Here is a 27,781-nt window from a genome sequence, read left to right on the forward strand (position 1 = left end):
ATGAAAATTAATTTAAATTACATTCTGGTCTGGTCTCTGAAAGCTACTGAATAACAGAAGCAAAGCCCTGAAAGGCGTACTTCTTGTCTATAACCTCCTCTTCTACAGTATAATCAGGAGGAAAGAAAGAAGCATCCTGAAATCTCTGCAGCTTTCAAGCCATGGAAAAATCTGACAATCTTCCCTCCATTGGGTCATATGGAAGGGGCAGAGGGCATGATTCTGTATCTCTGGAGAGCCATGAAACTCGTGGAAAGAATCAGGCTCTAACTCAGTGGATCTCTGATCATCTGCAAGAAAGACCTGCCCTCCACACAGCTCTGCAACCTTCTTTCCCCCCTCAATCTATGTTATCACAAGCTGTCATACATCTGCACACTACCCCTCTCTCTGGTGAGGCCAAAGCCAGACAGAACTAACGTTGTTTCTAACAGCATTAACTATAATACTGACTTCAGCTTGGAAATAAGGCAGTGTGGGAAAGGAGAACACCAGATACAGTGGCAGCTACCCTGCTCCATCCTGCCATACCTTCCAGATCTGTGTAGCCCAACCAAGCACCAGAGGCTCCCTGAAAGGAGAAAAGCATGGCGGAGAGCCACTGCCATGCCCCACACACTTCACCCTTTTATTCCAATTTGACCTCCTGTGTGCTCATGCGTAGAGAAGAGTGCAGTATCCATTCATATGCACATAGTAAATTAATTAAAATTTGAAACAATGTTTATTTGGGGATATTGCCTCTATATAAATCCATGATATGCTCACATCTTGTATACGACACAGATGTGGTTGTCTTGTCTCAAAAAAAAAAAAAAGAGAGAGAGATTCTGATTGGAAAAGGTACATAAAAGGTACACCAAATGAAATTAATAGGCAGCAGGTTTAAAAACAAACAAATGGAAGTATTTCTTCACACAGTCAACCTGTGGAATTCCTCGGCAGAGGATGTTGTAAAGGCCAAGACTATAACAGGGTTCAAAAAAGAACTAGATAAATTCGTGGAGACTAGGTCCATCAATGCCTTTTAGCCAGGATGGGCAGGAATGGTATCCCTAGCCTCTGTTTGCCAGAAGCTGGGAATCAGTGACAGGAGATGGATCACTTGATGATTACCTGTTCTGTTCATTCCCTCTGAAGCACATGGCACTGGCCACCGTCAGAAAACAGGATACTGGGCTCGACGGACCTTTGGTCTGACCCAGTATGGCCGTTTTTATGTTCTTACGTTATGCAGCTTTTATTAAGATACAACATATAAAACTGTATTGCTTACCGTTCTTTTATTATGATTTCACCACAAGATTGACAGTAAAAGATGCAACTCTTCTGCGCTTTCAGACTTTCACTCAAAGTTGAAATTAATTCTACAGATATTAAAGAGGACATAATAAACATCAAGTTCCTGTTCAATCTACATAAATTTGCACATAAAAAACTGGGTATCTACTCATTAGCTCCAGAAAGCTAAGATTCTAACTACTACAAGCAAGAAGAAAAATATTGACATTCCACACACCAAATTCTTTGTACACTTCTGCTTACAAGAAAAGAACAGGCAAGCAGAGCTGAAGGAAGACCCATATTCACAGCATCTAGCATTTACTGTAATGTATACATGCTGTATTTGAATAGTCATTTTTAACAGTTTTGCAAGCTTCATGTTGGAGGAGCTGAAGTTGTGTCAGGATCAAGAGGATCCTTTTAAAGTTACTTTTAGATCAAATTAAGTCTTAACCCTGTTAACGTAAGCTCTACTGATCTCTGGCTTTGCTGTGTGTGGTACCTCCCTTAATTTACCACACTAGATAGTTGGCAGGGGGTGGGGGAAGGGGGGGAGGAGGAGGAGCGCAGGAGAGAAAGAGCAATATTCTAAACTGTCAACCAGGTACAGGTATATAATATAGCAACAAAATATGCTCTCTCTCAAAGAAGAAAAATGACAGTTTCCAATACAGCAATACCCTCTGCTGGCCAGCAAAGAGAAAAACACTACAACTAAAGCCAGTTCAGACAGCATATTTTCCCAGTTATAACAGAGAACTAAAAATAATCAATAAATATGACTGAATCAAGACAAAGCTACGTGTATCATTGTGGACAAATGAATTTGAACTTATCTGATGTGACGCAGAAGTAGCCAGCATATGCCACATTTTCAAAACTGGAGCCCTAAGCTGCCATAGTGAAAAATTAGGGCTGTCAATTAATCGCAGTTAACTCACATGATTAACTCAAAAAAATTAATCGCAATTTAAAAAATTAATTGCAATTAATTGCACTGTTAAATAATAGAATACTAATTGAAATTTATTAAATATTTTTGGATGTTTTCTACATTTTAAAATATATAGATTTCAATTACAACACAGAATATAAAGTGTACAGTACTCACTTTATACTTATTACAAATATTTTGCACTGTAAAAGAAGAAATAGTATTTTTCAATTAAATTAATACAAGTACTGTAGTGCAATCTCTTTATCATGAAAGTTGAACTTACAAATGTAGAATTATGTACAAAAAAAATAAGCAAAAAGAAAAGGAGTACTTGTGGCACCTCAGAGACTAACAAATTTATTTGAGCATAAGCTTTCGTGAGCTATGAAGTGAGCTGTAGCTCACAAAAGCTTATGCTCAAATAAATTTGTTAGTCTCTAAGATGCCACAAGTACTCCTTTTCTTTTCGCGGATACAGACTAACACGGCTGCTACTCTAAAAAAAATAAGTGCATTCAAAAATAAAACAATGTAAAACTTTAGAGCCTACAAGTCCACTCATTCCTACTTCAACCAATCGCTCAGATAGATAAGTTTGGTTACAATTTGCAGGAGATAATGCTGCCCACTTCTTGTTTACATCACCTGAAAGTGAGAACAGATGTTAGCATGGCACTTTTGTAGCCAGCATTGCAAGGTATTTATGTGTCAGATATGCTAAACGTTCGTATGCCCCCTGATTCTTCGGCCACCATTCCAGAGGCCATGCTTCCATGCTGATGTTCGTTAAAAAAGTAATGTGTTAATTAAATTTGTGACTGAACTCCTTGGGGGAGAATTTTATGTCCCCTGCTCTGTTTTACCCTCATTCTCCCATATATTAGCAGTCTCGGACGATGACCCAGCCATGTTATTCATTTTAAGAACACTTTCACTTCAGATTTGACAAAACACAAAGAGGGTACCAATGTGAGATTTCTAAAAATAGCTACAGCACTGGACCCAAGGTTTAAGAATCTGAAGTGCCTTCCAAAAGCTGAGAGGGATGAGGCGTGGAGCATGATTTCAGAAATCTTAAAAGAGCAACATTCCAATGCGGAAACTACAGAACCCGAACCACCAAAAAAGAAAATCAACCTTCTGCTGGTGGCATCTGACTCAGATAATGAAAATGAACATGCATTGGTCCGCTCTGCTTTGATCGTTATCAGCATGGACCCATGTCCTCTGGAATGGTGATTGAAGCACGAAGGAACATATGAATCTTTAGAGCATCTTACACATAAATATCTTGCAGCGCTAGCTACAACAGTGCCATGTGAACACCTGTTCTTGTTTACAATGTCACCTGAAAGAGAGAAGTGGGCAGCATTATCTCCTGAAAATTGTAACCAAACTTGTTTGTCTGAGCGATTGGCTGAAGGAGGACTGAGAGGACTTGCCAGCTGTAAAATTTTACATGGTTTTATTTTTGAAGGCAGTTTTTTGGTACATAATTCTACATTTGTAAGTTCAACTTTCATGATAAAGAGATTGCATTATAGTACTTGAATTAAGTGAATTGAAAAATACTATTACTTTTGTTTTTTACAGTGCAAATACTTGTAATCAAAAATAAATAAAAGTGAGCACTGTACACTTTGTATTCTGTGTTGTAAAATCAACATTTTTGAAAGTGCAGAAAACATCCAAAAATATGTAAATATACGGTATTCTATTATTGTTTAATCACTTGACAGCCCTCGTTATTTTCTCACCTTGTTTTTCTCTCATATGTTTGAAATAACTTGTAAAGTCTCAGATTACCTGTAACCAAAAATTATATTTTCTGAACAATGGCCTTGATTTTCTTCTTCTCAAGGAATTTAGTATACGGTGTCTAATCAAAGGAAAACAAAATAATTGGTCACCCTTACTTGTATTTGAATCTGCTTGAACTTGCAGCCTCACATGTAAACCATCTCCAGCTATATACTGTAGTCCTCGACAGGAAGAAGGAACAATCCTGACCTCTGCAGGAAAGTTGATCATCTTGCAGGCTTGACAACTTTTTATCTCTAATGATCCTGGAGCCACTGTAATATCCACTGGCAAATTTCCTGCTTTTGGCTCACTAGAGATTTAAAATACACAAATTTTTATAGCAGTTAAAAAAAAAAGCTTTACAATGAGGGTTTAGTAGTCATATATAATGTTGACTTGTTTAAGCAAACAAATTTTCTCAAAGTTGAAATGCTTCTGACTTTTATTTATTTAAATTTTGTGTCTATGGATGATGCAATGTTTTGTTGAGTCCAACATTAAGAAATGTATATGGATTAAAACCAAAAATGAATGCATGCTTTTCTACAATCCACAAATATTTGTCTCCAAATTAGTACAAAAAAGATTTATTTATTGGGAAATAAGACAGCAATGTAACTGTTTTTCTTTAACCTAAAATCATGAAACAAACTGTAAAGGAAGACATAGTTTTAACTGTCAAAAATCCCAGTCGCATATCAGAATCAAAATTACACAAAAATGAGAGACTGTAAGATGTTTACATGTTTAAAAGATAATGTGGGAGGGGCCACAATAATTATAAATAAAATGTCCAGTCTTGCTCCCATTTAAATCACCAGCAAAATTCCCATCAAATTGCATGTGGCTAGAACTGGGTCCAAAGTATCTGAATCCCTTGAACTCATAAAATTCCCACTGAACCTTAAGAGTAGATTAAAACTAGAAAAGGAAATGGATCAGTTCCTAATGTTAATAATTACCTGTTCGCAGACAATACTATCAGGGAGGCAGAAAAATTAGTTAATTAGAAGAAACCAACACATTTAAATGTGGAAACTGTATCTTCTGGAAATCACAGAGGAAAACGTCACTTTTAATACTTTCTGTATAGGTTTGATGAGCCTTTGAAACTCACTGGGCCAACTTTTTCCAAGATTCATAGCAAGCAGTATGATATTCATTCATTTTCATCCACATTTTACACATTTTATTACATATGGAATGCATTTTGCTGATTTCTGCAGTCAAGATATTGAACTTCACAAATCAGGTACAGTGCCCACATAGTAGATTTTCAGAGTAACAGCCGTGTTAGTCTGTATTTGCAAAAAGAAAAGGAGTACTTGTGGCACCTTAGAGACTAACCAATTTATTTGAGCCTAAGCTTTTGTGAGCTACAGCTCACATCGTCAGATGCTTATGCTCAAATAAATTGGTTAGTCTCTAAGGTGCCACAAGTACTCCTTTTCTTTTTGCATAGTAGATTTTGAAGTATTTGCAGATGTTATTGTTGAAAGTTACTTATGTATTTATTGAGGGAGGGGAATGCGGGCAACAGGTTTATTTGCACTATGAAGTTTGGAATTCAAAGAATATATGAAACAGAATCAGATAAATTACCTCAGTAAATACATGAACACCATCTAAATATTTTTCAGTTTACATGTAATGATTTTTAAGATTAGAAATTACATTAAGAGTAAAATTAGAAACTATAAAAAGAAAAGGAGTACTTTTGGCACCTTAGAGACTAACAAATTTATTTGAGCACAAGCTTTCATGAGATACAGCTCACTTCATCGGATGCATTCAGTAGAAAATACAATGGGGAGATTTTATATACACAGAGAACATGAAACAATGGGTGTTCCCATACACACTGTAACGAGAGTGCTCAGGTAAGGTGAGCTTTTGCCGATACAGACTAACAGGGCTGCTACTCTGAAACCCATTCGAAACTATGACTGCTTTGTGAGATTAGGCGGTGCTGGGATAGCAGCTGTGCATGCACAAGGGGAATGGTGAAGGAGTGTGACTAGGTAACCACCAGCCCAGCAACGTAAGGAGCGTTGGGTGCATCAAAATGCCAACAGGACAGTAAAAGTGGGGGGGGGGGGAATGCACGTTCTTGTCATCCAAGCGGTTGCACCTGAATCACCCCAGGCTCCCCACCATGCCCCCAAAAGCCCCGTGAGCAGGCACAGCCAGGCAGCAAGGTAAGGGGCTCGGCCCCGCGCAGAGAGAGGGACGCGGACAGAGCCGCTCCTGTGCAATACCGGATAATCAGCAGCCCGCTCTGCATCCTCCGCCTGATCTCCAGGAAAGCGGACTCCTCCATGTGGGCGCCGCCGGCAGCTCTCTGCCCGGGCCCCTGCTGTTACGGGGCTGCGGGACGCCCCTGGAGCTCGGTCAAGCCGGCCGCCGGTGAACCCACGTGCAGAGGGGACGGTCTGAACCCGGCCCAGGAAGCTCTTTCCCCGAGGCAGGCGCAAGAGCAGAGCATGCTCGTGCCGCCCTCCCTGCCGCCCCACACAGCGCCCTCTGGAAGTGCAGCGCCCGCCCCGCGCGCCGCACAGAGATAAGAGCCTCCCGCAAGGCGGACTTCGCCTCTGGGAAGCGCCCCGCTATCCCATCCCAGTAACAGAGAGAGCTGTTCTTGCTCCTAGTAGCCAGCTTTGAGTGCCACTAGTTACTCTGTTCTGCCAGTTGAGTTACCCACCTGCTGCAAGACCAGAACATATTGATTGCTCGGCTAAGAAGTGCTGCTTCCCCTGAGCATCCCCAATGACCCTGCTCAGGAAAGAAGGGGTTGCCGGAATTAAACTTGTGTTTATAATGCCCCCATATAAGTTTACAGCGCTAGAGAAATGTTTTATAACAACAATTAAATCCCAATTTGTTTTTAAGGACATTGGAGGGAGAAGGAAGGGAAGTTTCTTCTTTGCCGAAACAGTGTAGCCAACTTTTTTTTTTTTTTTAAATTCAAGTCTTGCATATGTGGTGTTTTTCTTAAAATAGGGGCTCCTATTACTCCAATTTTTTCTCTTTTCTATATCTAGCAGCCTGCCGGTGGGCTAAGTCCTGCTCCCTCTGAAGTCAATGGGCTAAGTATTGGGCCCTATGTTTTAACTTCCTCCAGTTGGTTTGTCTTCTCCCCCCCCCCATAAGCCACTTTTAATTCTTTTTACATGTTTGATTTTCTTTAAAATACTCTTTTTAAAAATCCCCTTTCCTTTTGTGATTTTACTTTCTTCTCCAATATTCATCTTCAGTGTTCTTCTCTTGTTCTCTCCAGCTCTTAGGCCCCAATCCTGCAAATAAATGAACATGAATATCTTCACATATGTGTGTAGTTCCATTGAATTGAATGGGACTACTCACATGTGTAAAGTTATTCACATGCATAAGTACTTGCAGGATCAAAGCAATAGTCCTCTCTCTGCTCCATTTCAATCCCAGCAATAACTTCAATTTATAGAGACTATGACCAAAAGAGACTAATTCTAACCTCCTCTATGTCACAGGCCATTACATTTTGAAGGGCCAAAATCCATTTGCTGTGGATGTAAAATCTTGACTACAGTTTCTGCTAAGAACTTTTCATATAGGTCCAGATGAAGACTAGCTAACAAAGAACAATATATAGCTAAGAGAAAGCTGGAGTAAACAGATAACCTTGTGTGTTTCAAGCCAATAAGCGTAGTCAGCATAACTCCAAATGTAATCGGGTGTCCTTATCGCAAGTTATAGACACATGAACCACTGAGAAAGGCCTCCTGGTTACTCCCTAATGCAGGGTGGAGATAGTGATACAATACCCCTCAAATCCCCGACAGAGTTTGGGGAGAGGATTGACATGAGTTATGACACCCACCCCTCACAGATGTATGCCAATCCTAGCCCACAGAAATGAAAGGGTAAACTCAGAGGTGAAAGTAAGTCAGTACACCCTGGTATGGCGTACCGGCAAGAGCTGGTGCACCGTATTGGGGCAGCCCGGCTTCCCCAGGGAGCAATTTAAAGGGCAGTGGCTGGAACACCAGGCCCTTTAAATTGCCTCCAGAGCCCCGCTGCTGGAGCTCTAGGGTAGTGGCTGCGGGGCTCCGGTGGCTATTTAAAGAGACTGGGGCGGTAGAAGCAGGGGAGCCGCAGGCCATTTAAATAGCCCCCAGAAACCTGGAGTAGCTTCCCCAGGGCTCCAGCGGCTAATTAGAGGACCGGGGCAGTAGAAGCAGGGGAGCCCCGGGCCCTTTAAATAGCCCCCAGAGCCCCGGGCTGCTGTTGCTACCCTGGTGGGGGAGGAGGAGGATGAGAAGGAGGGGGGCACTTACCTTACAGGGTGGGCTGGGCCTGGCTCTGACCCCCTCAGCCCCGCCCCTTCCGCCCTAGGTCCCGCCCCTTCCAGGAGCCAGAGCTGGTCCCCGCTTACCTGTAAGTCACTCGACTTACTTTCACCCCGGGTAAACTTGTAAACAATTGTTATTGTTAAGTACTAATTACTGCTTTTTTGTTTTAAATTTCCAGGAATGTACCTTTGGTCAACCGGGAGAGCGGCTACCTCATTCCCCTGGACCCCAAAATTAGGATTTAACCTATACACTTTAATAGAAATAGTTTGGGGGTAATTACCTGGGTGTCAGCAATATGTTAATTTGAGCCTTGGGCGGAGCCATTATGTAAACTTTTAGACCACTGGCTTATTGTGCTTATCTTGTCTTGCTGCTAGAACCTATCCAGGGGCTTGGGAAATCCATTCCAATCGCTTCTTTCTGCCCAATGAGCACCCCGTATAATCTATTGTAATTAATTGTTCTGCAGTGTCTCTGAGCCTAATAAGCAAAGTGACACTCCACCAGCGCTGTACGAAATAAACTCCTGTGCTTGACTCTGCATGGTGTGGATTACTGTTCCTTCAAATTTCGCCCCAGTATGCCTGTATTGAGCCCAATAACTTGTTAAATAGCTTGTTTGGCTAAAGCATATCTTCCAGAAATGCATCTAGTCTTGATTTAAAGACCTCACGAGATGGAGAATCCACCTTTTCCCATGGTAATTTGTTCCAATTGTTAATCACTCTCACTGATAAAAATGTGTGCCTTCTTTCTAATTTGATTTTTTTCTGGCTTCAGCTTCCCGACATTGGTTCTTGTTAGCCTTTCTCTGCTAAGTTAAGGAGCTCTTCAGTATCTGACATCTGTTTCCTGATGAAGACACTTCTACACTGTAATCGAGTTATGTCTCACTCTTCTTTTTGATAAACTAAACATACTGAGCTCTTTAAGCCTCTCATGGTAAGGCATTTTCTCTAGTCCTCAAATTATCTTTGTGGCTTTCTTCTACACCCTCTTCAATTTTTCAACATCCTATTTAAAATGTAGATGCCAGAAATGGACACAGTATTCCAGTATTTGTTTCAGCCATGCAATATACATATACTCCTAGATCCCTGTGTTGCTCTCCAAAATGGATGAACGATAAAAAGGGTGAGTAGGTCAAAGTGAATTTAACTTCAAATGCAGGTGAGTTGACAGCTAGTAAGAATATAATTTGTAAAACAGAATTTGGGGCTCTGTTTTACTTTCTCAGGGGATAATGGGTAATCCAAAAGAGAAACTCAGAGTCTTCACCACCCTAAGCTCTGTTTTCTTAATGATTTGCCCAGAGCAATGTCTGACAAGTACAAAACCTGATCTATTCATGTCACAAACATCACCTGTGTAAATGTTTTGTATAATACAACATTAGTGCAACGATTCTTTTCCATCTATGTGTGAATGGAGTACAGTTCACATTTGTCAGTGGTGGTAATTTGTGGAAATGATAGACGAAGAAATATATTTTTTATTTCAGAAATGCCTATATGGTAATTTTATGTGCAGTCCCCAGCCCAGTCACCAGCACTTCCAGAGCCTTTACTCCCTCAGCTTCTTCACTGTCGCACGCGGGGACATGGTGTCCTGAGGCCCTGCCCTGCCCTTCCTCTCCCTTTGCCAGACCTGCCTGGGTCTCCCAGGCCCTCTCCCATCCTGGAAGAGCAAAGATCAATGAGTGTGCAGCCTCCAGCCCCGCCAGGCTGGGCACTCTGCTCACTGCGAGCTGGGCTCTGCAGAGTCCAGCGGCCTCTAGTGGCAGCCAGAAATTCTGTGGGGGAAACAAGGAATTCTGCAAAACTCTGCATTCTGCAGTGGCGCAGAATTCTCCCAGGAGCAATTTAATGTAGCTAGACAAAGGTGGGGAGAAATGCATGATACATTGGCTCTTCTGCAATTACTAGTCAAGGACATTTACTTTTTAAGAAATAGTACTTATTTTAGAGTTCCCTTCTCTTTTAAAAACATGTTATGAAATGAACACACACATTTTATGTTATTAATTTTTTTGTGTACAAGCTAACAAAAGGATTAAAAGTCAAAGAGTTAGGCTGCAAATTTTATTTAAACAGGTACACACATATGTGGCAATACACCTTCCTGCACAAAGACACACAGTCTCTTACACACCCACACACAAATACATACAATGAATGCATGCACACACTTGTCTACACAGAGACATTTTTTCATACACTTTCTTACACACAAGGCATAGACAACAGACCCCCCCCTACACGGACACACAAACCGATGCACATTACACAATAGAGCACGTACACACGCTTCCCCTACACGGACACACAGCGTGCATACACACACTTCCCTACAGTCATGCATTCCGGGAATGCCCACATCCCTCCCCCCGCTCCACAGAGACACGCTCCCTCACACATGCACCCACGCTTCCCTCCCCAGGGGGCAGAGCGCTGCGCTGCCTGAGGCCCGGCAGGGGGCGCTGTGGCGCAGGCGACCTGAGGGGAGGAGGGGTGGAAACGGGAAGCCGCGCTGCATGCTGGGAGCTGTCAGCGGCTGCTCCGGTGTTTTCCGCTGTCGGGCTCTTCCGGCTCTTGTCGCCCAGGTAACCAGCCCCCTGTCCCGGTCGCGTTACCGGGCTTGGGAACCGCGCGCTGCTTCCCTTCCCTCTCCCCGGTTTGTGCCGCTCGGCGCGTCCCGGGCCGGGGGCGCGGATCAGCTGGAGGCCGCAGCGGCCCTTTACCCCTCCCGGCCCTGCTTCGGCGAGCGGAGAGGGCGCTGGGGACGTCCCGGCCCGGCCCGGCCTGGCCTGGACCGCCAGACGAGGGGGGCTCTCCGGACACCGTCCTGGGGCTGGGGCCTTTGCTATTCCCCCTCGCGCCGCAGCCGGCCCCCCCTCGGCCCCCCCCGTTTTGGGTGTCCCCCTCTCCCCGCTCCTCATCCCTAATCCTCTCCGCCTGGGAGTTTCACCCTCCCTCTCCGCCCCCTCTGGATGCCCCGTGACCCCCCCCCCCGCCCTGGGTGCCCTTCTGCCCAGTGCCTCGGTTGTCTCCCTCTTCCCGTGCCACATCCTGACCCACCCTGGGTGCCCCACTTGAGTTTCCTCCCCCGGGTGTCTCCCCCTTTCCCCGTATGCCAGACCCTGAGACCCCCCCCCGTGTGTCCTCCTCCCTGCACACTACTGACTCTCGTGCCAGCCCCCTCCACCTTTCTTCCCCTGTCCTGCGTGCCCCCACTGAGGAGGTCCTCCTGTGCCTCCTCCACTGCCCTGGGTGTCGTCCCCTGCCTCCCCCCACCCCCGTAAAAAGGGGAAGGAAAGTAATCCAAAATAATGCAATAATCTGTGGAAGGGCTCCCTGTTCCCCGGTGGTCTATGATTTGCTTTCAACTCTTTTCTCTTGTTGGTGCAATTCAAGACAGTGGTTTTAATTTGTAAAGCCCTGTATGTTTTGTGAATTATCTGCCTTTCTCTCTCCCCCCGCCCCCTTGCATGACTGCAATTGCTGAGATCAGCTAAAATGATGCTGTTAGTCCCTGGATTTGCCCCTACAGAATGTCTTGAGGGTAGGATGCCCAACGGAGGAACACTTGCGCTGCAAGAGCTGGAAGCTATTAACCTTCAGTTCATAGTGCAGAGCACATGTTTTTGGTCAAATACCTGTATGCTTGTGGATATTGGTTGTCACGGTTTTTCCTGTGATGTTTGGAGCAGTACAGGATTTTGTGGCTGGGTGTGCTTTTACTGCAGGCTGTTTAAATTTAAGATTTGCACCTGGATGCTAAAGTGGGAGATGCCTCCAAAAACACCAAATTCATTTATTATAAGCTGAGATCAGGGCTCCTTTTTTCCTAAGCACTGTTACATACAATAAGAGACAGTACTGACCCTTAGGAGCTTACCCTCTTAAGGCCTTGTCTACACTACGAAATTAGGTCAAATGTATAGAAGTCAGTTTTGTAGAAAGCGTTTTTATACAGGTGATTGTGTGTGTCCCCACACAAATGCTCTAAGTGCATATAGTCGGCGGAGTGTGTCCACAGTACCGAGGCAACCATCAACTTCCGGAGCGTTGCACTGTGGGTAGCTATCCCACGGTTCCCGCAGTCTCCCCCACCCATTTGAATTCTGGGTAGAAATCCCAGTGCCTGATGGGGCTAAAACATTGTTGCAGGTGGTTCTGGGTACATATTGTCAGGCCCGCCTTCCCTCCCGCCCTCCCTCCGTGAAAGCAAGGGTAGACAATCGTTTTGCACCTTTTTTCTTGAGTTACCTGTGCAGACCCCATACCACGGCAAGCATGGAGCCCGCTTAGCTCACTGTCACCATACGTCTCCTGGGTGCTGGCAGACGCGGTACTGCATTGCTACACAGCAACAGTTTATTGCCTTTTGGCAGCAGACAGTGCAGTATGACTGGTAGCCGTCATCGATGTAGTCCTCGGTGCTCTTTTACCGACCTCGATGAGGTCGGGGCGCCTGGGCAAACATGGGAGTGACTCAGCCAGGTCATTTCCCTTTTAAGTTTTGTCTCATGGTGATTCAGTCCTACCAGCAGTGCACTGTCTTTTAATCTGCAGCCAGCAGAAGGCGATGGCCAGCAGTCATACTGCACCGTCTTCTGCCGAGCACCCGGGTGATGATGATGGCTAGCGGTCTTACTGCACAGTCTGCTGCGAGCAAGATATATAAAGATAGATGAAGTGGATCAAAACAAGAAATAGACCAGATTTGTTTTGTATTCATTTTCTCCTCCCTCCCTCCATGAAATCAATGGCCTGCTAAACCCAGTTTTGAGTTCTGTCCTTGAGGGGGCCATTCTGTTTCTCGCAAAGCCACCCCTTTTGTTGATTTTAATTCCCTGTAAGCCAACCCTGTAAGCCATGTTGTCAGTCCCTCCGCCCTCCGCCAGAGCAACGGCAAACAATCATTTCGTGCCCTTTTCCCTGGATTGCCCGAGCAGGAGCGGACGCCATAGCACAGCAAGCATGGAGCCCGTTCAGCTCACCCCAGCAGTTATGACCATTGTAAACACCTCGCGCATTATCGTGCAGTATATGCAGAACCAGCACCTGAAAAACCAGGCGGGGAGGCGACGGCAGTGCGAGTGATCAGGACATGGACACAGATTTCTCTGAAAGCATGGGCCCTGGCAATGCATGCATCATGGTGCTAATGGGGCAGGTTCATGCGGTGGAACGCCGATTCTGGGCTCGGGAAACAAGCACAGACTGGTGGGACCGCATGGTGTTGCAGGTCTGGGACGATTCCCAGTGGTTGCGAAACTTTTGCATGCGTAAGGGCACTTTCATGGAACTTTGTGACTTGCTTTCCCCGCCCTGAAGCACAAGAATACCAAGATGAGAGCAGCCCTCACAGTTGAGAAGTGAGTGGCAATAGTCCTGTGGAAGCTTGCAACGCCAGACAGCTACCGGTCAGTCAAGAGTCAATTTGGAGTGGGCAAATCTACTGTGAGGGCTGCTATGATGCAAGTAGCCAATGCAATCAAAGATCTGCTGATATCAAGGGTAGTGACCCTGGGAAATGTGCAGGTCATAGTGGATGGCTTTGCTGCAGTGGGATTCCCTAACTGTGGTGGAGTCATAGACGGAACCCATATCCCTATCTTGACACCGGAGCACCAAGCTGGTGAGTACATAAACTGCAAGGGGTACTTTTCAATGGTGCTGCAAGCACTGGTGGATCACAAGGGACATTTCACCAACATCAACGTGGGATGGCCGGGAAAGGTACATGACGCTCGCATCTTCAGGAACTCTGGTCTGTTTCAAAAGCTGCAGGAAGGGACTTTATTCCCAGACCAGAAAATAACTATTGGGGATGTTGAAATGCCTATAGTTATCCTTGGGGACCCAGCCTACCCCTTAATGCCCTGGCTCATGAAGCCGTACACAGGCACCCTGGACAGTTGTAAGGAGCTGTTCAACTACAGGCTAAGCAAGTGCACAATGGTGGTAGAGTGTGCATTTGGATGCTTAAAGGGTCGCTGGCGCAGTTTACTGACTCGCTCAGACCTCAGCGAAACCAATATTCCCATCGTTATTGCTGCTTGCTGTGTGCTCCACAATCTCTGTGAGAGTAAGGGGGAGACATTTATGGTGAGGTGGGAGGTTGATGCAAATTGCCTGGCCTCTGAATACGTGCAGCCAGACACCAGGGCGGTTAGAAGAGCACAGCAGGAAGCGCTGCGCATCAGAGAAGCTTTGAAAACCAGTTTCATGACTGGCCAGGGTACTGTGTGACACTTCTGTTTGTTTCTCCTTGATGAAAACCCACCCCCTTGTTTGACTCTAATTCCCTGTAAGCCACCCACCCTCCTGCCTTCGATCACAGCTTGCTTGCAAAGGAAATAAAGTCACGATCATTTAAAAAACATGTATTCTTTATTAATTGATTATAAAAATAGGGAGATACCCCACCCGGGCTACCTTGTGAGTTGTGGGAGGGTAGGAGGGAAGAAAAAGGCCACCTTAAAACTTCTTGAGTGCCAGCCTTATGTTGCTTAAGCTGTCCACTGGGGTGGAGTGGTTGGGTGCCCGTAGCCTCCCACCCGGCGTTCTTAGGCGTCGGGGGGGGACACGCTATGGAACTTGGGAAGGAGAGAGGGCGGTTAAGCAGGGGCTGCAGCGGCAGTCTGTGATCCTGCTGCCATTCATGAACCTCCACTAGACGCTGAAGTATGTCCGTTTGATCCCGCAGTAGCCCCAGCGTTTCATCATGCCTCCTCTGATCTTCCTGCTGCCACCTCTCCTCACGTTCATCGGCCACTGTCCTGTACTCTGCTATTGTGTACCTCCACACAGCTCTGTCAGTGCCGGGCGACTGCATGAGCTCAGAGAACATGTCATCATGCGTGGGTTTTTTTCTCCGCCTTATCTGAGATAGCCTCTGGGAAGGAGGATGGAGGCTTGAAACATTTGCAGCTGCTGGAGGAAAAAAAGGGAGTGAAGTATTTAAAAAGATACATTTTACAGAACAATGGCTATACTCTTTTACGGTGAACAACACTATTCACATTACATAGCACATGAGATTTTGGTACAAGGTCACATTTTGCATCTTATATTGAGTGCCTGCGGCTTTGGTGTTCGAGATCACACACACAGTGCCGGGCAACAGAATTCAGCTTGCAGGCGGCCATGGTAAGCCATAGTCTTTCGGCTTCTGCAACCTTCATAACAGCAGCCCTCTCCTTTCCCATATCAAGCAAACCCCATTGAGTTGGCCATTTACTGCTGCAGTTTTCCTGTTAACGTGCAGCAGCAGAAACCAAACTAACCCCCCACCCACCCAGTTCTCTGGGATGATCGCTTTACCCCTGCCCCCACCAGTGATCCTTGCTAGCCAAATGCGAACTCAGCGCCAATGCCCTCCTCCCCCTCCCACCGTGTGGCTAACTGCGGGGAGGATTTCTTTTCAGCCACAGGCAAACAGCCCAGTAGGAACGGCCACCTCTCAATGTCTGCTTAATCAAATTCCCCTATTTCCACCAGGTTACCATGAACGATATCACTCTCCTGAGGATAATACAGAGAGATAAAGAACGGATGTTGCTTGAATGCCAGCAAACACCGGGACCATACGCTGCCAGGCTTTGTCATGTAATGATACCAGATTACTTGCTACTAGCATGGCATGGTAAAGTGTCCTACCATGGAGGACGGAATAAGGCTGCTCTCCCCAGAAACCTTCTGCAAAGACTTTTAGAGTACCTCCAGGAGAGCTTAATGGAGATGTCCCTGGAAGATTTCTGCTCCATCCCCAGACACGTAAACATACTTTTCAAGTAGCAGTACTGGCTACGAATGCATCCCAAGTCCTCAGGGCTACTTAATCATTAAAAAACGCTTGTTTTTATAACATGTATTATATTTTAAAAGGTACACTCACCAGAGGTCCCTTCTCTGGCTTCATTGGGTTGGGAGGGTATTTCAGTCAGGGTGATAAAAAGATCCTGGCTGTCGGGGAAAATGGTGTGCTGTGTGCTCTCCCCAAGCTCGTCCTCCTCCTCATCTTCCCCGTCTGCAAAATCCTCAGCCATGGCGGAGAGTATCCCATCCTCGGAGTCCATGGACAGGGGTGGGGTAGTGGTGGCGGCCCCCCCCAGAATTGCGTGCAGCTCAGCGTAGAAGCGACATGTCTGGAGCTCTGTCCTGGAGCGTCCGTTTGATTCTTTGGTTTTCTGGTACGCTTGACTGAGCTCCTTAAGTTTCACGCGGCACTGTGTTACGTTCCTGATGTAGCCTCTGTCCCTCATGGCCTCTGAGATTTTTTTAAATGTTTTGGCATTTCGTCATTTCGAACGTAGTTCTGATAGCACGGATTCCTCTCCCCATACAGCGATCAGATCCAGTACCTCCCGTTCGGTCCATGCTGGAGCTCTTTTTCGATTCTGGGACTGCACGGTCACCTGTGCTGATGCGCTCGCCTGGCCAAACAGGAAATGAGATTCAAAAGTTCTTGGTGCTTTTCCTGGCCAGTGCATCCGAGTTCAGAGTGCTGTCCAGACAGAGTGCTGTCCAATACCTTTGAATTGCTTCCACACTAACCCTAATTCGAAACAGCAATGTCGATTTCAGCACTAATCCCCTCGTTCGGGAGGAGTACAGAAATCGGTTTTAAGAGCCCTTTATGTTGAAAAAATGGCTTTGTTGTGTGGATGGGTGCAGGGTTAATTCGGATTTAATGCTGCGAAATCTGACATAAACTCGTAGTGTGGACCAGGCCTAAGTAGAAAAGACAGAGGGTGAGAGAAAGGAAGTATTGTTATCCTCATTTTAGAGATGGGGAACTGGAATCAAGTTTTCAATTGGAAGACTAATGTTTTCATTTTATTATTTTATTTAATAAAGTGTGTAATACTGTTTAATACAGTTTTAATGCTATGCAAAACTGTTTTTTTAAAAAAGGGGTGGGGAGGCTAAATATCACCCAAGTGTCACAAATCTTTTTCTTCTCTTTAAGAAGATGACTTCTGGAGACTTCTGGATTTCCCACTTGTAGTGAGAAGTCTGTGGGCACTTATTTTGCTCAAGGCAGTGGGAAATGTGCTTTGGTTTTTTTTTAAATGTAAAAATAATTATTACATCTCTGATGAGTATTTGCTTTATTTTAATCATAAAAATGTGCTGTGAAGCTAGAAGTAGGGAAGTTAGTGCTGAAAGTGTTTGAAATATTTATCATCATGTGAGCTGCCTTAGACTGCTCAATTAGGTATTGTTTAATTAGGTATTCATTAGCCTCAGTGAACTCTTATCTGTTCATACCTGGACTCTGGACCTTATAAAATGGCTGTTGATGATTTCCTGCTCTATTCATTCCCTCTGAAGCACATGGCATTGGCCACTGTTGGAAGACAGGATACTGGGATAGATGGACCTTTGGTTTGACCCAGTATGGCCATTCTTATGATCTCCCTCAGCAGGCCAAGCAGATATCTGGGGTGACTCTACATGCCCCCCACGCATTGCCTATGGGGTTAATAAGTTACAGATTGTTGTAATAGGCCATAAATAGAGTATCTTTATTAAAACCTTGATTTTTAGTGTCTAGCAAGGTTATGAATTTAGAAGTATTGTGCAGGTTTCTTTTGAGGATGGGGACTGGTAGGTCAGATCTAGCGTGATAGCTCTTGAAAGTTTGTCTCTCAAGTTAGTCCAATAAAAGGTATTACCTTGTCCACCGTATCTCTCTTACTTAAAATGTGGGATTCTGCCCTTGCTAAACTTCAGAATGGTCTTCAGGAGTAGTTCTAAGTAAAACACATTGCAGTAATACAACATGTAGCCTATTGTGAGGACTGTATCAGAAAGGAAAGGGAGCAACCCAATCTCTTGGTCAGCCAAAGACAAAGAAATACTTTAGTTGCCACTGATACCTAAGAATCTAGACACATTCAGAAGTTTAATAACACTGGTATTGCAAAACACTTTCACAAACATTTGTCATAAACCCTCAATAAAAGGAGAATGCACAACTCTGGCTAGCTCCTCCAGTTCCTTCTACTAGTTAGCATCACATAAGGATTAAATTTAAGATACATGCCTAGATGAAAGCTACGTATATTGGATAACACACTCAGAAAGAGGAGACTATTAACTCTAGGCTTTCTTGAAGAGTCATAGAGCTGACTATCAATTTATTAATATTTTTGGCTGTGGCCAGAATCACCTCAGTATTTCCCTATAAAGGCGTGGGAAATTTCTGCATGCCCTCTTGTGGCCAGGTGTGGCACTGCAGGGGAGCCCCAGCTTATTTTTCTCAGTTAGGCATCATGAGAATCATTTTAGCAGAGCTGGGAAGGGAGAACCCAGTACATAACAATACAATAGCATGTCTTCTTTAATAAGGTTTCAGGACAGGAGCAATTACAACAAACAGCATGTAATGTTCTCACCTCAGGACCCTGGTTCAAAGCTTTCAAACTTAGTCATCAAAGTGTCTGAATCTGGTTAGACTAATCTCCTGGATGCTGGGAGAAAGAACCCTCTCCCTTGTTCAGATTCCTGTTTAAATAGCTCATCCTGAGGTTGGACAGGCCTCATTGATTACATACTAGACTGTCCTGGCTATAGGATCCAGCTTGTCCCTTAAAGAGATAGTATACTCCTAGGGAAGCTTATTGAACAGAAGAGGTGATAAGATGTGATGATTCTCAGGGCACCCAGGCCTGTTAGTCACCTTGTTACCCCTTCTCTCCAGTGTGAGGGAATCTTACTTGTGCTTACCTGGGTGTCAGCTCCCTGATACCACCAGCTTGTTAGCCATCCAAGCACTCTCCTTTGGACTCTGTCACCACTTACTTTGCCTTGCAGGTTAATAATAGGGGCATCCCTGGTGAAACATTCCCCTGTCTTGTCCACTTTTATCCACTGAACACTGACAGTAATACCCAGTCCTCTGTCCCCAAAATAACAATATGCACACCAGTTTGTACTATTCAACCCAGGATCAGCACCTTGCTTCATATCAAAGCTCTTAGGTATATTTATAGTGAAAAGAAGGATACGTTTATTACCAAAAATTCAAGATTAAAGTGATAGTGAGTAAGGGTATTAGAAACAAATGGTTAGATATAAAACAAAATTGCAAAATGCTTTCTAGAAACTAAACTTAACCTCCTGACTAAAGTAGTTTTATCTAACCTAAAGTCGTCTTCAGCTTTTCAGACAAACCTGGCTTAGATCCCATTTTCATAAATATAAACACACTGCCTGTTTACTTCCTAGGTATAGGTTGCAGGGGTGTCTTGTTTGCCTCACAGATATACCCCCAAATCTTACTGTGTTTGTACACAGGCAGGATAACCACTGGTGGTTTGTTTTTCCTGTGTGCTGCTTCCTTGTTGACTTCACATCTCTTACTAACTTCTGACTTTGTATGTAAATGGATATCATTGTTTGATCTTACAATGCTTAATTTACATTTTGACAGAGAGATGTACATTTCTGACATCCTGTTTGGAGAAAAACCTGTTTTGTACCCTGCCTTGATATAGACTTCAATATCATTTATTTAGTATATAAACATAATTCCTTACATAGTGTTTATGCGTACATTTCACAATTATATTAATGAGTAGTGTAATCCTGGCTTTGATGATGTACGTACCAGAATCAAGATATTCCTGTAACCCCCTTGCCAGGTGGCATTAAGAGGTTCTTGGATCACAGTGGGACACTATGAGGCCCTGTGTCTGAGGATAAATAGTGGTTCTGAAAAACAGCATGGTTTTTCTAAAACAACCATATCTGCCCTTACCAGGTGTGACAGGAAAGTGAACACCACCTCAACAGTCAGTGGTGTTAAGGGATGATCACTAAATAAATAACATGGACAAATAACATATTAAAAGGAGATCTACAACCAAAAATAACTGTGGTTTCTTTGTCAGACTGACAAAAATCTATAGGTATCCAGAATTGGCCAGTCACTCTTTTGTTCATAACTTTCCTCAAGAATAGGATGTTGGTGACAGGATCAAGATTGTAGCGTCAAGCTGTGATGACTTGAACATACCCTCAAACTGTGGTTTGTAGGTCTATTTGGCATCTTTCGTTCCTTAAGAGGCATTAATAATCCGCAATGATAATAGGCCTGGGGTTCTTTCTGTTGACAGTTTACCAGCCATGAAATGGAAGTGGGTTCGTTTAACAAGTAATTGAATAGATTTATCTAGAATGTGTGGGAGACTGGGTGAAACTTTATTCTGAAAAGACTACATATGTTCCCCCTCCTGTCTGGACGCTACACCTACAGCAAGAGACAAATTGCTCTCAGTCTGAATGATCGTAACAGTAAAGTAATTAGAAAAACCTTCACAGAGATAGCTGGCTCTGCTACTGAGTGAAGAGTGTAAGAGACAAGCAAATAAATGATTTATTCAGTGTTGTATGTTTGTGAAGGTGCAACAGAGGAAACCATATGTTTTCCTTAAGTTATTTTTGTTTGGGCCATCAAATTTAATTATATATTTGGTTCAACTTTCTAAGTTAGAAGCCATAAACAAAACATGGCATGGGGGGTGGTGGGAAAGGAAGGAACATGTTTCTGTATTAATAATGTGAATTAAACACAAACATAGTTTTATGCTTTTATTACCTGCAATGGCAAGAACTAAAAGACGTAGTGTATCACATTCAAAGAGATTAACTGTCTCCACACATTTTGGCTTCATTAACCACTTACAGGAGGCTAATTTTTTTAAAGTAGGGAATATGAGAAAAGGTAGGAAGTTCTGCGGGAGACATATTTGCTCCATTGTTTCATTTTAGTAGATGATACTATTACTGAGCTTTAATAATGTTGTACTGAATTATTAGAACTATACAGCTTGACAAAAATTTTGTTGCATCTTTAGCTGTAAATCAGTGCAAAGAAAAAATACTTGTTAGAGTACATGATAGAAATGAAAAATAAAAAGGTTAAAAATGACATTGTGTTACAAGACCTTCATGCTGACAAAAATAGAAATGGAAGAACAAATACATTCCTTATTTCTCACAAATTAAAGTGAGACTGTAACATTATTTTAATGTTATTTTTTCTCCTATTGCACGTCGAAAGATTTATTTGAAATTATAGAAGTTTCTTTCAAAAAAGATAATAAACTTTAATCATGACTACTGTATGCAAGTTAATGGCAAGAGTGTGGTTACTTTTACTATAAATTAGGGTATTTTAAAAATAAATGGTACGGGGAAGCTGGGGTCTGTTTTTGAAGAGACTATGAAATGAAAAAAGGCAAAACTTTCCCTGGGGATGGTTGGTTTCTGTGACTGTAATAACTTGCAGTTATTTTGTAACCTGCCAGATCAAATGTCCCAGAGCTGGGACAGTTCTTTCAGATCACATTATAGTTAAACCAGGCCTTCTCTTGAATTTGTATTTATGCTCAGGGTAGATGCGTGGAGGAATACTGGTAAAGGTATACTGAAATCTAATCCATTCTAGATGCAGAAGACATTGTTACACTACATTTTGCTGTATTGACACTTCAAATAATAATGATAATGCTGTACAAAATCAGTTGTACAGAAATCACATTGGGTAAATGTTTTAATAACAACAACACTTAGTAGGTCATTAGTAGCTGAAGATATTTTTTATTCTGTTAATTTTTCAGAAGAAATAAATAAAACTCAACATTAATTCAATTAATCAAATGTATAATGGGTTGAAGAAATAATCTTTATCTAGTAGAGTAGTCATTTGGAATAAAATATCCTAATAGAAGATAAATATAGAACCTTAAGGAAACTTAAATTGATTTTTCCCCACATTTTTTATTTTAAAATAATTGTGATTGAATGTAGTGCTAGTAAAAGGGACTGGATTTACAGCACTGTAGTTTCTTTATCCACAGAACATGTATAGCACATACAGTGGTTAGTGAAAGTTTTCTCCATATTGACAAGGTAGAGCAGGGAAGTGAGTCTCAGGCTAAATGAGAGCGGGTAAGGGAAAGTGGCACTATTACTGAATAGGATAAAGTAAAATATAATCTATGTGTCATAATTATTTGCATAATTATGAAGAAACATAATGCACGTATTAGCAATTAAATAATTCTATAATTGCATTAGTGTCAAGTAGTGGGCACTTGACCAATTTCTAAATATGTAGATTATTTGATTACAGGCTACTAATTGCCATATCTGTACAGGGAAAAGAGCCAGGAAGACATACTGAACTGCTGATATTTAAACCAGAATTAAGGTCTCCAGGAAAACAGACACATTGTTCTTTAAGTAACATCTAATAGTCCTGATCTTCTGTTTCTAAATAAGAGTCCATATTCTTTGCTCTCACACTTTAACACAAACATTTGTGGGTTAGGGAGCGGGAGCCTGGAAGGGAAGCCACGTCTTTCTCCCCACCAAAATATAAGTGGCTATGTTGTACATAAGATGTAGCTGGATAAAGAAGAGATGCTGAAATATTTTTAACCTAAGAAACATTTATTCACTATGTCAGTTCTTTCCTCCATTCCTCTGTGCTAGTGCTAAAGTCTGAAAAAATAGGAAGCCTGCTGCTTTTGTGTGTTTATTCTTTCTTCTCTTTTACTGTTGTTAATATTTTATTTCATTCTTGGAGATCAAACATTGACAGTCATTATATCCCTAGGACTTTATTCTCTGTGTAAAATGGATCTTTTTTTCGCATTTATTTCAAAGCAAAGATGGTTAAACAAAATTTCATAAAAGTAATAGAATTCAAGCCCTTAACTTCAGTGGGGAATCCCAGAACACATAAATTGGCACTTTCATTGAGCCTATTTGCTTCATTAAACATTTGTAGCATGCCTTCCTCTTCTGTCCTGCCACAGAGAAAATAAAGGACAATCATCATTATTGTTTCATCCACCAGGCAGCAAAAGATGCAAAAGATTTGTGAATCCAGCCTTTATATATAGGCTCCATCTGTCCCATGTCTTTTCCTTCCAGTTCGTTAGCCTCCTTGTATCTAGAAGCACATTTCTGTTTTCTTTCTTTCCTTCTTCCTTTAGTTCTCATTCCTGTTTTATTTTCTAGGGATAAGAAAGAAAAAACAAACATGGGGGGTGGGGCGGGGGGAAGAGGCTCACAAAAGGAGGACAAGGAAATAGATAACCAAGTATTCCCATGATCCTGGGGAAGAAAAGACAGGTGGAGAGAGTGTGTTGAAGACAGAGCAGAGAGTTATCCAACTAGGTATTTATTTGTTTATTTTTATGGTCCCATTGCCCTGATATCAGAGGTCAATACTGGAGTCCTCCACCTTTCACCAGGGTTCTTGAGGGAATGGGGCAACGCCTGAATGATTTCTCATTGTTGCCAATCTTGCCTTTCTCCTGGGTATTTGAGTGGTATGCTATCTCCTAACTGCAGTGAAAGAAGAAGTCCTGGGAAGACTAGCTCAGCTGGAATCTGGTGACATCAAACGCCTTGGCAAAATTGTCTGGCTCACCTTGACTGTATCTGCTAAGTTCACTTGGTTCAGCTGTTGAAACCCAACACCCTGTTCAGCTGTGTCTTCACTGAGTATTATAATGGAAGCTTGAAGGTACAACTTTCTCCCTTTCCCCCAGTTACTGAAAGAGCTGAGAAAAATTGGCCGAGACAGTGGTGGTGATATTGCTTGCTCTTGGGTGGACTCACCACTCATGTTTTTCTGGCTTGATGAGCATGATGATTAATCTCTCTATATGTATCCCAAAATACGAGATTGTCTTCCCTACAGCTTTGTTCTCTTCAGTTACCCAGTCACCTCAGGTAACTGTATTGAAGTTTATGGAATAGGGTTCCATAGAATGGGGTTTCTTGCTGAGATTGCTAAGTGCCTGGTGAATGGCATAAAATTCTCCACATTTTGTGTTTCACATCTTGGACAATATGAAGACATTTATTAGATAGTATAATTCAAGAATTAGATAGTATAATTCATTTTCTGATTCCTTCAGAATGTTTTTGACTTCCTCATAACAGTTTCCAAGGATTTGCACCTTTGCTGTATTCTTCGTCTTAGGTCTTGGGATATTGCTTTCCACCTCTACATTGGCTTTTCTGCTTTCAGTTATTTCAGAGGCCTTTACTTTGCTGTAATACGCTCCCCGGTAACTCTCTCTGTTACTTCACAATGGAAGCTTAATAGGAGCTGTCTTTCAAAGTAGCTTTTTTAGTTGTAATCACATCTGCTAGGCCAGATAATGAATGGAGTTCTCTTATTATTACTCCCATCTTCAGTTTTACACGTGAGGAAGGTGTTTTTTTGCTGTCTGCTGGACTTCATCCTGAAATTGAACATGGAGTTATGGCAACCAACTCATTGTCCTTCCCATTCTTTGCTCTTACCCAAGACAGAAAACTGCATTTGTTGGATGTGAAATCTATTATGTAGTGACATTTATGCCATTTGCAGGAATTTAGAAACCTTAAGTCTTTGTGTGTGTTTTGAGAGCTATCAAACAGAAAAGACTGCGACAAAAGCTGCAATTGCCAGGTATGTTAGAGTAAAATTACACAAGTATAAGTTGTAATTCCCAGAGGGTTTTGTGGACAATACCAAAGGAGCAGTGGAGGGAAAAGAAGATTAAGTAAAACTAAAATATGGATACACAATATAAGTCCTGTGATGGTGTGTCAGAACATTGTTGTAACCAGGGAATCCCACTGAGTTCAGTGTAGACCATTGCAACATGCTGCTAAAAACTCTGATTACAAAATGCTATTAAACTTGTACCTGTGTGCATAGACTTACTTTATACAAAACAGTATACAGTAATCCCTTTTAAAAGTATAATATATGGATGCAGATCGTGACAAAATATGTCACTAAATTGGAACACCAAATGTGACATAAGTAAATGTTAATGCCCAAGGGCAGTTCTGAGAACTGTGCAACTGTGTTGCATACATATGTCCTTCATTTTTTTTTCTTTGCACAGGAGGTGATTCAGAAAGATTGATTACTTCATGGAAAGCGTGGTGGCAAATTGTTCCAATGATGGCTCAGAAAAAAAACAAAATGCAGAAATATAATTTTATTACATAATGTATGGCTGTGCATTCATTGGTTTGCAATTACGGTGTATAGCATATTCTGAACTGCTGGCTGTCATGCGTATGAAACTTTCAAACCTGTTGCTTCATTTAGAATTATAAACCTGAGGAATTTTTTTTTTGTATGAAAATCTTTGAATAATTAACATGATTGGATTATTCAAGATGACAGGGTGAACACAGGTTTCAGAGTAACAGCCGTGTTAGTCTGTATTCGCAAAAAGAAAAGGAGTACTTGTGGCACCTTAGAGACTAATTTGTTAGTCTCTAAGGTGCCACAAGTACTCCTTTTCTTTTTAGGGTGAACACAAACTCCTTTCAGGAAACACATTTAATATCTGTGCAAAATAATATTTTTGTACACAATACACAGATTATCCTAATTAGTAAGCCTAACTTTATTCTCACATATCTGTAAAGCTTTCTACAGGGACAGGATCTAGCCTCCATGATGATCACAAGCTCTTTGCATGAAATTTTGTATCTATAATTATTTTAATATTATGAAACTTGAAAAAAATGTTCACTTTTTTACAGCTAATGATTTTACATGAATTGCATACTGGTATCTAGTGGGGACTCTGTGGGAGGATGAACACGGAGGAGGTGGAGCTACTGAGTGACTCCAAGTATAGAAACTATGTAGCAGCGGTTGACAAAGCACTGAAGAACTTTGAATACTCCAGTGAATGGGCAGATTTGATATCAGCACTTGGAAAGTTAAACAAGGTATGACAGTAGCACACTTCAGAAGAGGCAGCAGATGTATGGGAGAATAACATAACATAAAAAGATAAGGGTTTAACAGTCTAAAACCTAAACTATTATTAAACTGTTGGAAAAATAGCTTAGCAGGTTAACCTCCACATAAGTTAAATTGCTCAATGAACAGAAATTTCGGAGGCGCTAACAAGCTCTTTGATGATGGACACCGCTTTTTCTTATTTTTTTCCGGACTCCTGTTTGTTTCTTCTTTCTTCCTTCCTGAGATCACGCCTGTAGTTCCCCCACCACCTCCACAATTCCTCTAATTATAAAGAGGAAGCTATAGTACACTAGGGAGGGATCTTTCTGTCCATACCCCAGATATGCTTGCCTTTATGCTGACCTCTCTCATGCTTCCAACCAGACAAGATGGTCCCTCGCTCCACACGGTAGTCCCATTTGGTTCTCTGCCTGTTATTCTTCCACACATACTTGTCCCCTTCCATCTTGGCTGTACTGATCAAGTCTGGAAGGAATTTACAAAGTATGTGTTTGTTAAACCAATTGTGTAACAATTCATCCCAAATAAAACAGCTAAAGACATAATCCTTGCCAAAACCAACAGATTGAAACAAATTTGAAGTCTCTAGTACAAGCATTTTTGGTGCACTCATGAACCAAAAAATGTTAGGAAAAACCCAGTTCAGTTTCTGAATCATAATATTTCCAAAAGTCTTTTCCAATTTGCTCCAAATTTTAACTACAAAATCACAAATTTTACCATGGGCTAAGATCAGGTATATGAAATTCCATGGCAAGGGGTAGGATAGTGCAGCTAGAAATTGGGTTTATAATGGGAAGATAGGTTCAGTCCAATTAGTAGTTCATTTTCAGTAGGCTATACATATAATTTAAATCCCTTGAAATAATTTAGTATGGGGTATGAAATATTTTGTAATTTTCAACTGATTTATATATATAAAGCTTACAGCAAAAGATGTAATTTTTGTTGCTTACTCTGAGGGTAATCTGGGACCAGAAAACTGGATAAGAAATTTTTATCCATATTTCTAATGGTTTTCAGTGGAAACTATTACTATGATCAATGAGAAAGAGAAAGCACCGCATTTTTTACAGGAGTACACTGAAAATCCTTCATTCCCTTTCTCTTTTGTTAAACGTGGTGTAGCTTTGTTTATATTTAATCCCAACACTTCTAAACTTTTTAGCAGAATTAATAATTTACTCTAATTTACATTATTGGACCAACCCTATATTTCTCATGCCCAGAACTACCAGTAAGAGTTATGGATGAGGCCAGGATACAGGACTGGACTCTGAACATTGTTACTGCTTTGTCGATTTGTCAGCAAGATAAAAATATGTAATAACTCAGTGTACTTCTGTGGCACTGCACAAACATAGGCCCGGATCCTGCAAGAAGCTCCATGTGAGCAGCCCCTTGTGTGCTCCCATGGAGCCTCATTGAACACTGTTGGGTCCCTTGTGTGCCCACAAGTCAGCCCCTGTGGAACTCCATAAAGGACTGGAGCCTCAAACTAACTGGTCTGAAGCACTTTTATTTTGCTCATTATGTCCTGTGGAATATTGAAAATTTGGGAGTACTGGTGCGGTTGATGAGGACTACAGAGTAGTCAATTTGTATA

At 42.3% G+C, this 27,781-nt stretch overlaps 2 protein-coding genes across 10 annotated transcripts in view; one reads left to right on the top strand and one right to left on the bottom strand.

Annotated features, from left to right (window-relative positions):
• The window catches only part of UBE3D (ubiquitin protein ligase E3D), a 112,139-nt gene extending 105,683 nt beyond the window's left edge, over window positions 1–6,456 (bottom strand). For all 7 annotated transcript variants that reach the window (XR_012157978.1, XR_012157980.1, XR_012157979.1 and 4 more), the window contains exons 1-3: window positions 6,283–6,456; window positions 4,138–4,334; window positions 1,277–1,367 (exon numbers count right to left, since the gene is read on the bottom strand). Coding sequence is in view for 4 of the 7 variants with exons in the window: in XM_073336551.1 (XP_073192652.1) it covers window positions 1,277–1,367; window positions 4,138–4,334; window positions 6,283–6,344 (350 nt within the window). In the remaining 3 variants the exon portion in view is untranslated. The remainder of the gene's footprint in view (window positions 1–1,276; window positions 1,368–4,137; window positions 4,335–6,282) is intronic.
• Window positions 6,457–10,883: 4,427 nt separating this feature from the next.
• DOP1A (DOP1 leucine zipper like protein A) overlaps window positions 10,884–27,781 on the top strand; it is an 89,981-nt gene continuing 73,083 nt past the window's right edge. Inside the window, exons 1-6 of one of the 3 annotated variants that reach the window (XM_073336553.1) lie at window positions 10,887–10,957; window positions 13,313–13,998; window positions 15,070–15,512; window positions 15,864–16,555; window positions 23,739–23,913; window positions 25,947–26,138. In XM_073336553.1, the coding sequence (XP_073192654.1) occupies window positions 26,001–26,138 (138 nt within the window). In that variant the 5' untranslated portion in view covers window positions 10,887–10,957; window positions 13,313–13,998; window positions 15,070–15,512; ... (1 more) ...; window positions 23,739–23,913; window positions 25,947–26,000. Of the gene's footprint in view, window positions 10,958–13,312; window positions 13,999–15,069; window positions 15,513–15,863; window positions 16,556–23,738; window positions 23,914–25,946; window positions 26,139–27,781 lie in introns of all 3 variants that reach the window. The other 2 variants (XM_073336554.1, XM_073336552.1) reach the window with 2 other exon arrangements.

This window comes from Lepidochelys kempii, chromosome 3 (genome assembly GCF_965140265.1).
Source record: "Lepidochelys kempii isolate rLepKem1 chromosome 3, rLepKem1.hap2, whole genome shotgun sequence".
NCBI lineage: Eukaryota > Metazoa > Chordata > Testudines > Cheloniidae > Lepidochelys > Lepidochelys kempii.